Raw genomic sequence first — 15,214 nt, forward strand, 5'->3', positions numbered from 1 at the left:
TGGCTCTTTGCAGAATGTTGGTCCAACCCCTGATGAAGGTTAGCATCAAGAAAGCAAATGTAACTGGGAGAGACAGGCAGTGACCAGATGGTGCAGGGCCTGCTGAGACGAAACTGTCTAAACAATCCACCCAGCACAAGCCACGTCCCCGGGAGGCTAACAGGGCAGATACTGCTTACAAATTGGGGTTCACAGATTTCTTTGCATTGATTCATTCCAGGGTCCCCGTCTGATCTCTGCTTTACTTCTGGCCCCCAGGGCTCTCAGCCTTTCTTGCCAATGTGACAAGGCTGTGCTCCCTGGAGAGTCCCTCAGCCACGTGTCCACCACAGGCTCCGGCAAATGAGGCATCTACAACATAAGGGAGCTTTCCGGCTGCGTTAATCAAATAATAAAGCCAATGCTCACCAATGATTACTTGCCACGAATAGTTTGATGCAACCATGATATTTTAAGGTATGGCTGCAAGACACAAGGAACCACTCCTGCCAATGACGTCTTCTAGCACTCTTGTCAGTCAAGTAAAATTCCCCAGAAACAAAATGTACCCGGAGCTGTTGCCGTCCACAGTGTGGCCCAGAGGCCAGCGGCACCAGTCTCTGCTGGGAGCGCGTCTCAAAAGCAGAATTGCAACCCTGACCCAAGTCTACCAAATAGAAAGAATCTGCATTTTAACAAGCTCCCCAGAGACTTGGCCATCGAAGTTTGAGATGACTGTTCTAACAGGAACTGGCATCTAATTGTTCTGTTCCACACACTGAAAATGTACAGTTTTAAATTTCCAGGAGATTATCCTGATCTATGTTAGTCATGCCAATGAAAACTGGATACAACTTAAATGTCTAATAATAAGAGCATTGTCTAAATCACTGCTGATGCATCCGTCTATGCAGAATCATCACACAGCTGCCCAAGTCAACATCGAAGAAGGCCAGCACGAGAATATATTCAGTTACCATTAAGTGAAAAAATCAGTTACAAATAGGATTAATACTAAAAAGTACAGACGTAATTACAAAACAATGTAGATGTAAAACTTTAATCATATTAGTAATATAATAAAAGGAGGAAAGGGAAAGAGACAGGAGGGATCAGGCAGTGCAGCTATGTTGATTTCATCATCCTGATGGCTGCAGCCAAAACTTACCGTGTAAGGTTGATTAACCAAGTAACAGGTTGGAACTGTAGCTAATTAACCAATAAATAAATAGCTCTAGGTATCTAGGGATGGAGAGAAGTAGCAAGAAAGAAATAAAAACTTACTACCTGCATTTACAGGATACTACTAAATCCTAAAGTATGAAGGATTAAAGAGTTAATATAAAGTTCAGAAGACAGCTGTTCATCCACTCATTCCCAACTGGAACCATGAGTAATGATAAATCCTGGCTGGGTGTGGTGGCCCTTGCCTGTGACCCAGCACTTGTGAGGCTGAGGCAGGAGGACTGTTGTGAGTTCAAGACCAGCCTAACTGCAAAACCATCTCAAAAGTCTGAAATGTGCTCAAAAGCAAGAATAAGACAATGATATCACTGACTACTATTCTGACTTAAATTTTTTTCTGGATGTTCTAGTTAATTTAATTAGATAGAAAAGCTAACAGTTCTAGCAAATGGAAAGAACTAAATTTTACATTGCTTGAAAAGGAAGTCGTTCCCTTGTGACAAATTCAAGAAAATTAACTGAAAAACCATTAAAATTAGTCAGAGAATTCAGTGAAGACAGTTACAAAATTAATATACCAAAATCAATAGCTTTCTTATGCCTGCACAAGACAACTACTACTAGTTGGAAAAGACAATACAAGACCTATACTTTACCTTAATAGCAAAAGACAAAATACCAGGAATAAACAGGAAATGGTAAGATCAATATGAAGTGAACTTGGGGCACAAAGAAGGTCTGAACAAATGCTGGACAGATCCTCAGTAGTAAATAAGAACCTGAAGATGTTTTGTTATTTGTAAATTTAGTGTGATAGCAACATAAATACAAACAGGACATGCTCAAGCTAATTCTAAAGATCACACATACACACACAGAAAAATGAATTTTTAAAAAAACTAAAAGTCATAACAAAAGTTCTAGTCCATTCAAATTTTAAAACATACTATAAAGCTATAATTTAAAAAATAAGGCACTAGAATGTAAAAAAACTAATAGATCAATAGAAGTGACCAGAAATTACAAACTAGATGCAAATACACAAAAAATATACAGTATGATACAGATGATTCTTAAATTAGAGGCTAGACATGGGTTATTAAATCAGTGATGCCAAGCTACCTGAATAAATAAAGCCAGATCCCTCTCTGTCACCCTACTCTAAATAAATACTAGGTAAATTAAAAACTTAAATCTAGAAAATGAAAGCACTAAGTAAACTTGGAAAAAAATTTTGCTGGATGACACAAACACAAATCCAGAAGTCCTAAAATACACACATAGATTTGACAACAAAAATTTTCCCATAGAAACAAAAACACAAACTAACTTAAACACACCGAGCAAAAAATTTGAAACCCAGGACCCCAAGAGCTCATTTTCGTCATTTGTAAAGGGTTCCCAAAAGAAATTAAAGGAATTTCCAGCGGTTCGATGAGAACAGGTAAAGGGTGAAATGTTTCCCAGATAAACACAAACAGCTCTGACAGGAAGCCCCGCACCCTAAATGACAGGCGTGGGGGCGTCCCCTGGAGGGCAGCCCAGGCCTGGCAGGGGCAGGTGCTCCGGGAGGGGAGGGGAGGGAGGGCAGAGACACAGCACCCACCCCAACAATGGCAGGCAGTCTTAAAGATGAAAACTGACCTGTGCCATTCACTTCCATAAAAACGTCACACCAATGGAAAAAGAAGAATCAAGGGAGGGGCAGAACTGTCATAAGGTGCTATTGTTTTTGAGCTTAAAAAAGAACAAATGAAGACAAAAGGTGAAGGAACCCCATCACCCTCCAGCTCCTGAGCGCTGAAATATCTGCAGAGCATACAGCGAGGCCTCATTCCTTCCTTGTATTTCCAAGACCAGGACCTGCTACTTTATGTAAATCTTGTCTTGAAGGAAATTTTCAAAAACAAACTATCTTTAGTTATAGAGCTGGAGTTACAGTAGTTGTTTGGTTGTTTCTTTTTCGCTCCCTTTGGTGTTGCAAATGAACAGTTTGAAAAATGGCATCTGGGCTTGGTGGCTCACGCCTGTAACCCCAGCATTCAGGAGGCTGAGGCAGGAAGATCACTGTGAGCTCCAGGCCAGCCTGTGCTCCATAGTGAGTTCAAGGCCGGCCTGAAGTACATAGTGAGACCCTGTCGCAAAAACAGAAAGAAAGAAAGAAAAAGGTGGCAAATCTGTTATCTCCTTTTCAAATACGCAGCCATCTTCCTCTGCTTGGATCTAACGGTCCCTCTGTTGGTTTCCCTCTTCAGCCTTGACGATTTCTGGCCTGGGGTGTGCTGGAGGTCAGGCGGAAGCCCGTGAGGACGGAGACTCTGGGCTCTTCACGGCCAGGACCTGCAGATTCCTCTGCGGGGGGGGGGGGGGGGGGGGCGTCCACAATCCCCTTTTCAGAGCACCCGCCGCTGCCCTGCTCAGGAGACAGCATGTACAGTGAGGAGCCACGTGGCAGTGTCCCCTTTCCTGTGGCCTCGCTTGCTGCCCCTGTGGTTCCAGGACTGAAAACACCCAGTGGGAAATTGTAGTAAGCAACAATCACCTGTTTTTACAACTCTCACTGGCTTCATCGTTAATCTCATGCTGCATCTAATTTATAGACTTCACCACGGATGTGTGTGTGTAGGAAGCACAGAAAGCCCGGGCTTGACATTACGCATGGCTTCAGGTCTTGGAATGTGGGTAAGGGGGCTTTAAAGCAGAGGACTTAGCGTGGAAAGCGGGGTCTGCCTTCCATGACCCCTCCGCGTGCACACACACACACACACCCTCATCCCTTTGTAAACATCCATGTTATGTTCCACACCTTGTAATGTGATTCTTTGCACGTTCCTCCTGTCTTCTCACTCAGCTTTTTGAGAATGAGATTCAAGACGTAAGCCCAAACGTTCCACTATGAAATAGAAGTACACATCATGGAATCCGAGGCATTCAGTCTGAATTTTGCTTTTCTTTGATTTAGGGACTGATTTTCCCCTGCCAGCATGGCAGGTCCTTGTCACCCCCAGCTACTGGCTCCCTCCAAGCTCAGATGTGGACAGGCAACTGCAATGCTGCCTGTTAGGTCTGGGGAGAGGCTGGTGTTTTATTTTAAAATATGCATATAATAAATCACTTCGGGTCGATTTCTATGGCTTTCCCAGGACCTCTGATGAGCTCTGCCTCTGTGACCAGTGAGAGGGACATCTGGAAAAGCAGCTCAAATGCTTCCCATAAACATGCCAGTGGCTTTTCCACATGACATAAATTATCAAGTGGGAGGCGGAGGGACCCAGGCTGTGTAGTGGCAGCTCCAAGCTACTCGCTGGTGGCAGGACTTCTGTGACATGGCAACCTGACCCTTGCCAGCCAGCCAGCTCTCCTGCTCAGCAGGCGGTTAGGGCACCTCCAGGGTACCCAAGCCACAGCGCCTCCTCCTGTTTGCCGGCAGTAGCAGCGAGGATCCAAAACAACTCAAATTTTACTTTCTTCTGTCCAACTGGGATTCATTGGTTCTGCCAATTGTGTGAGTTTCTAACTTTTTATGAAACAGATTTTGAGCCCACTCTTGCTGCACAGATGGACCAAAGGGCAAATATGAAAGACTTCCCACACTCAGAGTAAAAGCCTGATAAGCGTAAAATACAAATGCCTAAATCACCCTGGAAAAAAGCCAAGGATTTTAAAGAGAGGTCTCTGCAGCTATCGATGGGGATGTTCACCCCTCCCTGGTCCTGGGACTCTCAGGATGGGTCAGCGCGGGCCTGAGGGAGACTGGGCCGCAGAGGGCAATGGGCATGACTTAGCCAGAAGCACAGGGGGGCTGCAGGAGGGCTGAGGAGTGGGCCCCAGGGCTCCCAGCCCGACTGACTGGAGAGAGAAGAAACAAACCAGGGAGGTGAGGGAGAAGGCGGTGAGGACAAAAGCTCTCTCAGAAAACAAACAATTGTATGAATTCTGCACCTGCAATTTTCTTTAGGCTTCGCCAGAAACCATCTCTAGGCAGGAATAAAGTTGGCCCTGCCCAAGACTGGCAGTGGCAGGGACACAGTGTCATTCTGGGGTCCCTTGTGCAAGCTTAACTGTCCCCCTAACCAGATGAGATGAGCTGCTAGCAACAGAAGCAGAAATCATGATCCCCGCTGGACAGAAGGTGCTCGCAGGGCCTGCAGAGCCCTCTTCCCTGATGGCAGAGGCCTCGCTCAGAGCTAATGATCAGGTGCTGAGTGGAAACTCTGAGCTCATCAGGCCTGAATTTGGGAAATCAAGGTCGCACCTAAAGCTTAATGGTCTGCTAAGAGCTGCAGATACACACTGTCCTTTCTCCTCCTCCTGCCAGGCATGTAATCGGTCCTCATGCTATTTTTCCTAGAAGGCAGTGCTATCATTACAGGCAGGCTTTGTGAGCAGGGGAACAGGGACAGGTGACAAATCTTTCACCTAGATGGGCTGAACGCAGTTCAGGTCCCACCTCATTATAAACAGTCACACTGTCGAAGTGTGATCCCGAGGTCCCTCCCAGGCTGGGTCTCTCCTCCGCTTAGGGGAAGTCTCTTGCTGGGACCACTGTATGATCAAACTTCCCTTCCGCAGAGGTACGGGCTTTTTTCTTTTTTATTTGGGGGGGGAGTGGGTTTACCGGGAATCAAACCCAGGGCCTTGCACTTGTCAGGCAGGTGCTACACCACTGAACTACATCTCCAACCCTTTGTTTTGTTTTATAGGAAAGCACGAAACACACATTTTTAAAACAGAAATTAATTCTGTCCCACAATGATGCTTATTGACCTGGCTGTTGCAGTAAAACTTTGATTACAGAGATTTCTCCCTTGTGTTAAGCTTTTAAGAGGTCAAAGTAAAATACCCAGGGAAGTAGGACAGCCACGGGAAAGTAAACGGGGAAACAAAGTCTCATCCTACATGCAATCAGAGCATTCGTGTTTCATAGGGATCCACCTGCTTCCTGCGGTTTCCACGCACCCAGTTCCAACAGAAATTTCAGGGGAGAGCTCTGCGAGCTGTGAGGGACCTTCTGCTCACCTTGGTGACTCCAGGGGCAGCCACATTCCCAGCTGGCAAAGGGCTGGAGGGGAAATAACTGCAGACCAGGGGGACATTCAGCAGGCCTGAAACACTGTGCCGGCCAGCCTGGCACAGAGACGCAACTGGTCCCTATCCCTGTCGTCACTGGCTTTATCCTGTGCCCCACCACACTCCCAGGTAGATCACGTGTCTGGAGAGCCAGCAGTTCGTGTGCTTTTCATTACCATATCCCAAGGGCCTAGGCGGGTGTTAGCACTCAAACAATAAGAGATACAGCGGTGCCTCGTATCTTCAAAACCTTTCCACGATTCTGGTTGCAAACTGAATTGGGTAAGAAGTGAATGGAATTTCCCCCAGAAGGTAAACAGTGACTCTAACCATTAAATTTGATCCAGTTCATGTCCAATTTGGCTTGTGACCAGAATCACGGAAAGAATTACATGTGTGAACCAGGGAACTCCCGTACATTTAAACTTAGCTAAGACTATGCTTTAATAGGTAAACCGGACAAAAAAGAACAAAAGCACTAACAGACCTCTATTAATAATACCTTCTGAATGTTTAAATTACTTTCATAATAAAGAATTAATAGCTGAACTCTGAAACTGAAAACTTCCTGAAGTTTGAATGACTCAAAAATTTCTTTAAAATCTAGAAGTTTGGGCATAGTTTTGTTTAAAACTAGAGTCCTTTTACACATCAGTATGATCTATAGGAGTATTTGATGGTTCTGTTGCCATTTCAATGAAGCCAGACTTGAACCAGCAGAGGCAAGTACCCGAAATCAATCCCGATTTCATCTCTGTCACTGTACTTTCTCACCCGAACCAAAGGCCAAAGGACCACTGCCTTTAAAGCCCTTAGAAAATAAAGAGTAACCCACGCAGCCAGCACGGCTGGAGTTCTGTTCCCACCCTTCCCTCTGTACACACCCAAGGATTTTCTAACTGAATTTATCACTGATTAATAAATGAGTAGCAACTAATATCACATCATATCTCTGCCACTGACTTTGGTAAATGCCTCCCACATCCATCCCCTTGCTTCTTCTTCCTTTAGTCAGTGGGGAAGAGAATAAAAGGAAGTTGGCAGATGGGGATGGGAGATCTGTGCGGGGACCTGTGTCTGAAAACAATGAGGTCTTCTAACATTTCATAGCTCAGTGCCATTAATGCCTGAAAGCAAAAATTACAACAGGAAGCCAAATGAAACTCCAAAGCTTGGAACTTAAACTCTTCACGGAACAAATGCTATGTAAATAGTAAAAGACCTAAAGAGAACATGTGCATTTAAAATGCAGCCTGGTACCACACCTAATCGTCACTTCCTAGCGCCCCCAACCGGCCCTCTGCACTGGGGAACACAGAGGCCTCCCCTCCTGAGTACTAACGTTTTATTAACAGCACAGTGAGTGAGTGTCTTCTAAGGGATTTCGCCCAAGCCAGAGAGAAGGTCAAGGATAAAACTGCAGCAACCCGTCTGGGAAAGAGCAAGGAATTATGCAGTCAGAGTCCACCTGCAAGCTGTGCTCAGTCCCTGCAGTGGAAATCAAGCCCATGCTCTTGGGCCAGGAGGTCGGGCCCAGGCTTAGCTGGTGGCAGCCGAGCCGCGCCTAGGTCCTCGCCAGGGGCCGGAGCTGTAACTCGCGCTCCAGCTGCTCTGCAGTCAGCGTGCCCTGGATGGCCTCGCAGCCCGGGTTGAACACGGAGTAGGCGCTCTTCTCGCCTGCCTTCTTCTCCCCTGGGCCCCGCGTCCCTACGTACATCCAGTAGAACAAGGACAGAACGAAATACACCAGGCCAAATTCCAGCTCTACGAACAGTCCCAGTAGGACCAACCAGAGAAGGACCTTCAGGAAGGTGATGCTGGTCAGGAAAGACCGGTCTCGGTGTGGAGGCGGAGGCAGAGGAGGACGACTGGGGACGTTCCTCGGGGGCTGAGCCACCTCCTAGGAGACACAACCAAACCACAGTAAGAGTACATGGGTAATGGTGTGGGAGGACCACAGCTAATCTAGAAATGGTGTTCTTGCTGCTCTGGGAAGGCTGCAGCTCATTGATTTCTATTTCTCTTACCCTACTCTCTTAACATAGTCATCGCCAGAGAGCTTCTGTGCAGGCTCCGGCTGAATCCAGAATGATCAGCACTCAGCAAGATGTGACCCCAAAAAACCTCACAGCTTTCAGGTGGATTCCCATGTTTGGGAGTTGTTTCTTCCTATCAGTCTGCTGCTAACACAAGCTAATTTGTGCCCCAAACAGAAACTGCCCAGTAACCCACAGGGCAGCAGTCTCCCATGCAGAGACAATGGACATTCGCTGATTTGATTAGCTGGGCTCAAACAGGATGAGTGACATGATTCTAAAACAAACAGATGATGCCCAAAACAGAAAACAAAAATCTCCTTCATTTATTAAAAAAATAAGAAACTCTGCTCCGGCCACTCCGAGGCCCCCTCTCACCATCCTAAGCACCCTGGCCAGGTCCTGGGCAGTATCTCCTAACTTAGACTCCCACCTCCCATTTCTTCCTCCCCAAGCCAGCTGAAGCACAGCTGCTAGGAGAATTTTCTAAATCACGCACTGACCTCCTCCCATAAACCTCAACCACAGTGTTCAAACCTGAACTCCCGCGGTTGGAACCCAAGGTGCTCCATGCATTCAACAAATGGAAATGCCAGTACCCAGGGGCCCATGTCGGACGCCGAGGAGACAGGCGTGTGCTACCTTTAGGTAGGGCTCCATTGGCAGCCCACAATTTCCCAGACATCCGTGGGCCTGACCTACAGTAAGGAATACACTTTACACTGCCACCTGGCATACCTATGTGCAGCTCTCTGCTGGGTCCTGGTCTAAACAATTTGAAAGGAGGATGCAATCTTCTGTATGTCACCATCCACTAATGGGCTGCCACTTGCAGTCTGACAAACAGAAGCCTAAAAAGATGTTCTGTGCCACAAGACCCGTGATCTAGTGCTCCATAGATGACCCCTCTGCCCCAGCCACACTGACCCTGCTCCACAGGGACGCTCTGTGGCCTGGAATTACCGCTGGCTCCTTTCCTCACCTTGTTTCTTTTTTTTTTTTTTTTTTTTTTTTTTTTTGTCTTTTTTCATTTTTATCGGTACCGGGGATTGAACTCACGACCGCCTGCTTACAAGGCAGGTGCTTATGCCGTTGAGCTAAACCTCCAGCCCCACCTCACCTTGTTTCTAAGCTGGTGAGACTGGTGAACTGGGTCTGTCCTGGGCCATCGCAGAGGACACCTTCTGTCCTGGGACACTGACAGACTCTTTGTCACTGAGCACCGCTATTTAGCACCGAAGTGCCCCTCTTTTGTTTAGGCCCCATGTGTCCCCGGAGTGCACATAACATGGAAGTGAAGGACTGTTGTGTCTTTTGGTGTCATGGGCCTGAACACAGCACCTCATGCTTAGGTTCTCAATGCCAGGCAACTTGTAGCTGTTTTTCAGTGGGGTCCTCTATTCTTCATGGAGCATTCAAAGGGGGGCCACAAATACTGGCCTCCACAAAAAGTAGCAGTCATCCGATTACGGTGCAAGAAATTCTATTTTGTTGGCACTTTCAGTTTTTAGCATCTGCTTTGTAATTATTACCTTTTTGATTAGACTAGAAAGTCTGGCGAGGCTCTGGACATATCAACATCCCCTACCCTGACATTTATTAAAGAAGAAGCGCGATCCACTAAGCTTGGCCACTGTGTGCAATCCTTCCTGCCCAAGAGGAGGAACGAGGAGGGTGGAAAGGTCTGGCTTGTCTGACCACAGGACACCCAGAGCGACTGTGGCATCCTGTACAAAGGGGACGAGATGATGGTGGGGGTGGAAGGCAGCAGCCAGGCCATGCCAGGTCAGCCACGCCGCAGGGAAGATTCTGAAAATGGGAAACGAAGGAAGGTCTTAGTGGGAAACTAACATAGTCCCACTCAGGTTTACAACCACTCCGTCTGCCAGGGAGAGAATGCACTGGTGCTAATGCAAGAGGCCCAGCAAGGGAGGACCAGGGCTGATCAGGTGCTAACAGAGGCCAAAGACAAATAATAGATTGATGGATGGATGGATGGATGGATGGATGGAGAGGTACGGGATACATCTGGAAGGTATGCAAACCCAAATTCCCAATAAGCTGAATTTATTATTCAGGGAGCATAAAGAGGACAGCATTCAAATGCCACCACTACTGAGTGCTTCCCAAATGCTTGCAGTCCTGGAGGCAAACATTTATTCCCAATTTGCCGTTGTGGAAACCCTGAGAGGCTAAGCGCTTTCCCACCCCACGCTGACATGAAGTGCTACGAGAGCAGGACTTTATCTGTCTTAACTGCAGCCTCCAGGGTTGTGGATGGAAGCTGAACACTGCAGGCTCAGGAGGAGATCACTGAATGAATGCGTCACAGTGAGGGAAAGGGAGAAATTAAAGATGCACAGCATCTGCTAGAGAAGGAGGTGGGAGGTTTCCGCAGCATTAGAAAATTACCAGCATCTCTGTCACTATATGGCAGACAGTCATCAGAGAAGGAAGTTTTGCATTGTGTTTTTCCTCAAGCAAAATTTGCAGGGAGGAGGAGGAGGAAGAAGAATGTGACTTTTCTTATCCATGACTGCCTCGGAGATGCAATTATAAACAGATGACTAACAAAATCTGACAGGCTACCACGTGTCATCAGAATTGCCAGACTGTAACTTCAGAAAAACAAAATGTTAATGAGAATTTTCAAACCAGCACACAGCCAGGAATGGTTGTCAATGAAAATGAGCCTAAGGCAAATCACTCACGAAGGGCGGGGTGATCACTAAGAACCAGCCCAAGGTTGGTCACTGCTGCTTCTCGTCAGGCCATCAGATTTTGGGCTCTTAATAACAGAAACTTTCTCTGAGTTCAGTGTCTCTGGGTTCAACTCAGTGATCTCAGGTTCTTTTGGAAATAAGGTAGAGTCTGAGGCTCAGTGTGTGCGTTTGACATTGTTTTTGCAACTGAAGGGGGAAAACAAGAGAAAATGGGTTCTAAATCTTGAGCAATTGTGCTGGGTAAACTCTAATTAATGACAGCCAAAGACAATTGAGAAAAATGAGTGAAAAGAAACGGGAGTGTTGAACCCTTCAAGTAAATGGGAACCTTGAATACTGTGCACAACAATGGATTCTGAGTATTATTCAGAATACGGAACAGTAAATTTCTGCTTTAAAAAATAATCCTTAAACAGATGTTACACTGTAACGGATGATTATAGGTAATCATTTTAAAGCGAGCAAGGCATATCGGTATTCAGGGGGGCTCAGCTTGGTCTCCCAGAGCGCCAGCATACCTAAAGGAAGAGGCAAAACCTATATAAACCCTCCAGCCTCGCTTGCGTTCAGCAGACTTTAAAAATCATTAATTTTGGAGGCCACGTAGCTGAGCCATATATTGGTCCCAGGACACCTCTAAGTGAAGCTACCTCACAGGCTAAAGCTGCTGCCTTTTTTCTTCTCCTGTGTCTTCAAGACTAACTGCAAAGTTAGTTATTTCTGGAAAAAGGAACTAAAAGACAGGACTGGCAAGACTTCAGAACCATCAATTTTAAAGAGCCCAAGGCATATGATGATCTTCAGGTAACTTCAAAGTGTAGGCCAAGGTTGTGCTAATCTTGCTCTTTAATTAAAAGTAACCTTCGACTTGCAGGGAAATAATGTTTTAAAGAACAAGTACGGACCAAGGGGGAGAAAATCCAACTGTTAACTCAAGGATGGTCTGGCAGAGAAAAGCCAAACTCTGCTTTGCTCCTCTCTCCCTCAAATGCCCTTTGGCCCCAGGGTTTCCTAAGATCTTTGTTGGGGACGGCCTCCCCGGTTATTTGGTTTGTGAGCTTTGCAAACAAACTTTTTCTGGCTCCAATTCAAGCGGTGGAAGCCACACGACAGGGTGTGACAGCGAGACCTCAACTTCCAAAGAACAATTCAAGGGCTTGCACTCTGCCTGGAGTAAGGGCTGCGTGGGACCCCAGCTGGGAAAAAAAAAAGCATTAGGGCCACAGGAACGCGAGATCTGCACCCCAAGCCCTGCATAAATCCGCAGCCACGCCTCCGCCGCCGGGGCTGCCGAGGACACGCGGTGGGCGTGACCTGCGACCATCAGTGTTGGGCGTGCCCTCGCCTAGGGGGCGGGGCCACGGCGGTTTCCACAGAGGCCATGGCGGCGTCCCCGAGGCCAGGTGGGGGCAAAGGCCTCTGTCCTCTCACCTGAGCGCGGCTGGGCGGGACCCGGGCATTCGCGGGCCTCGGTTTCCGTACAAGTATCAGGAACCGCCTTAACCAGCCTGAGGCTGCCTCTGGAGTCCTAACTGCTTCCGCCTTCTCTCCCAGGGTTTGTACGGTCTGACTTGAAGCGCACGGTTGGGCCGCCTGCCCGGCCCGTTTGCGAGCCGCCCGGAACTCGGCCAGCCGCTGTTCCATGGCGCGCCTCCGGAGCGGGCGCGCGCTCCCGCCTTCCGCCCTCTCCGGCGCCGGGCCGTCGTGCGCCTGCGTAAGCCGCTCTGTTGCGCATGCGCGCCGGCGGGGCAGTGGCCGCCTCTACGCGGCGCTGACGTCTCGGGGAGTCCGTATCCCCGCATCTGTCCAAACACACTTGGGCAACGTGGTCGCTGCTCCAGATGAACCAAAAAGAGGCTAAACAAGACCTGGCCCGTGCCTCGTTGTCGCCTCGGAGACTCTAACTCATATTGAGCGCTCTACTGGCTCCATCTGTGAGCACCACAGTGAAAAGATGGACCGAGGACCGAGAAGGCTCGAGATCACTGAGGTTTCTAGGGTCAGGATGGTGCCAGCCCTTTACTTTTTATCAGGGTACGCCAGTCTTCGTATTCAGGGACTCAGTGCTCACAGAGCAGGCTGCGCAGTCCTCTTGTCACCCTGGAAGTAGTTTGTTGATGTCTGACCTGATCAGTCAGAAACTTTTTAAAAAAATCTTTAGTCCAGCAATGCAGCTCAGTGATAAATTGTTTGCCTAGCACGCAAGGAACCCTCAGCACTGAAAAAAAGAAAGAAAAGAAAAAACAAACCCGAGCCAGGCATGGTGGCCCACATCTGTAATCCCAGCAGTCTAGGAGACAGAGACAGTAGGATCATAAATTCGAGCCCAACCTGTACAACTCAGCAGTTTAGTAAGACCATGTGACAATGAAAGCTGGGGGTGAAGCTCAGCAGGAAGGCTCTGTATTCAGGCCCAGTGCTGAATCCACTGACTGAATAAAGAAAAAAGATGAAATTTAAAATACAGAAATTTCAAGTATAGCCTCAACTATTCTTCTGTACAACTACCACCAATCTAACATTGCTAGGATCCTAGGAGTTCTTTGTGCCCTCACATTAGTACCTACCCAGAAGAACACAGTTACAGATTTTTAAAGCATCTGGCAAAGTACCTCCTGCTTAATGGGCCCTCAGATACTTGTTTGATCTTGCATACCTTGAGTCAATAAGCTAGTCAAACACTCTTTCCTTCATTTAGCAAATATTTAGGGCATATTCCAGGACCAAAGTGGTTCTGGGGTGAATGAAACAACCTCTTTTTTTGAGAGATTATGTAAGTGGAAAGACAAGCAGTAAACAAGCATACAAGTACGCATCTAATGTAAGGTCAGGTGCTGACCAGGGCTATGAAGGGAAAATAAGGGATGAGAGTGGTGGAGCCAAGGGCCAGGAAATACCTTTCTGAGGGTTTGCTATCTGAGCAGAGACCTAACTTAAATGAGGCATGTAGCTACCAGGACAGGAGTATTTCAGGCTGGGCATGATGGCCTATGTCTGTAATGCCAGCACTTGGGGGGTTAAGGCAGGAATATTGCAGTGACTTCAAGGCCAGATGGGGGTACATAGTGTGTTCAAGGCCAACCTGAACTGCCTAGTGAAATGCTGTCTCAAAACAAACCAAATTCAGTCAGGACAGAGGGGAGCTGGAGAAAGCAGAAGCAGAACAAAAAGTAGGTTGAGTTGTCTCAGAGTTACTTTCCTTGTAAAGATAAAAGCAAAAAGGACTTTATTATACCAGCTAAAACATGCCTGTCTGGGAATCTGGCTATTTTTTCTTTCCTGATTTCTTGGAAGATGCACTAAAACAATTTTGTTTTGGCTTCAAATTCAAAATGGTATGGAACTTCAGCATGAGTAGGTCTTTTCTGGTTTGGTCTATTGTCCAAACTGATGGCCTCCTGTAAATTCTAACACTCCCTATGCACACGAATGTTCTGGGGAACCAAGTGATTAATGCTGGGGTCCGCTACTAGAAAGAGGGCAGTGTAGGAGGAGGGGAGCGCAGAATAAACACTGAAGGTTTTGTTTGGGGCATTTCCAAGAGTTTGAGGTGCCTGTTGGTATCGGAGTGGACATCCATTGAATAGTGCAAACCAGAATTCGAGGGAGAGTCAGGAATGGAAATGTGTGATCCACACGTGTGTGTGATGTGTGAGCTCTGAGACTGAGGTTAACTTGACAGTGTGGATGAGACTGTATTTGAGCCATTAGTGACTAGAGATGGTTTGCAAAACAAAAGAATGGAGTTTTATGCCACAAGGACCCTCGTGGAGAAACCACAGGAAATGTCTTGGCCATCTTGGTGTATTAGGGGTGGGTCGGCTTTGTCTAAAGAGACTGGAGACCCCGTTGTTGTGTTTCACTTGATAGTGACGCTTAGACCTTAGAGTCTTTATGGCCTGCATTGAGCTGACTGCAGAATTAAGGAGTATAACGTGGACTGTCGGAATCAGGGTCCCTGGCAGCTGATGTGGCACCTTCAGAAGGCTTAAGTAAGGAGGGTGTGGTGAAGAATTAGTTGTGGGAGTGGGCAGGAGGAAGCAGCCAGCAGGGACGGACCTCCAGGGTAGAAGGAGCAGCGTAACAGAGTGGTTATTGGCCCCCAGTGAGACTGTAGCTGGGCGAAGCCTCAATCGGGGAACTGTTAAGGGAACCCAGAGCAGGTGGAGAAGGATAGAAAGGATCAGCCGAAGCAAACAGGAAATGTCTCTTGCTTCAGTA

The 15,214-nt window shown here is 47.3% G+C and overlaps 1 protein-coding gene across 1 annotated transcript; it reads right to left on the reverse strand.

Annotated features, from left to right (window-relative positions):
- Positions 1–7,562: 7,562 nt before the first annotated feature.
- On the reverse strand, positions 7,563–12,706 carry Saysd1 (SAYSVFN motif domain containing 1). Its single transcript, XM_003473680.5, has 2 exons — positions 12,425–12,706; positions 7,563–8,134 (listed from the first exon to the last, which is right to left on the reverse strand). Exons 1-2 carry the CDS (start codon positions 12,635–12,637, stop codon positions 7,799–7,801), a joined length of 549 nt encoding a protein of 182 aa, XP_003473728.1. The 5' UTR covers positions 12,638–12,706; the 3' UTR covers positions 7,563–7,798.
- Between the last annotated feature and the right edge of the window lie 2,508 nt (positions 12,707–15,214).

This window comes from Cavia porcellus, unplaced genomic scaffold, assembly GCF_034190915.1.
Source record: "Cavia porcellus strain 051 isolate PalLab524CR breed Dunkin Hartley unplaced genomic scaffold, mCavPor4.1 scaffold_28, whole genome shotgun sequence".
In the NCBI taxonomy this organism is placed as follows: Eukaryota; Metazoa; Chordata; class Mammalia; order Rodentia; family Caviidae; genus Cavia; species Cavia porcellus.

What these genes read in the sequence shown, in the direction of transcription:
- Saysd1 (XM_003473680.5), bottom strand. Translation starts at nt 12,637, where the DNA reads ATGGAACAGCGGCTGGCCGAGTTCCGGGCGGCTCGCAAACGGGCCGGG. An exon ending in TCCCGCCCAGCCGCGCTCAG is followed by an intron (nt 8,135 to 12,424) that starts GTGAGAGGACAG and finishes TGTGTCTCCTAG; the next exon opens with GAGGTGGCTCAGCCCCCGAG.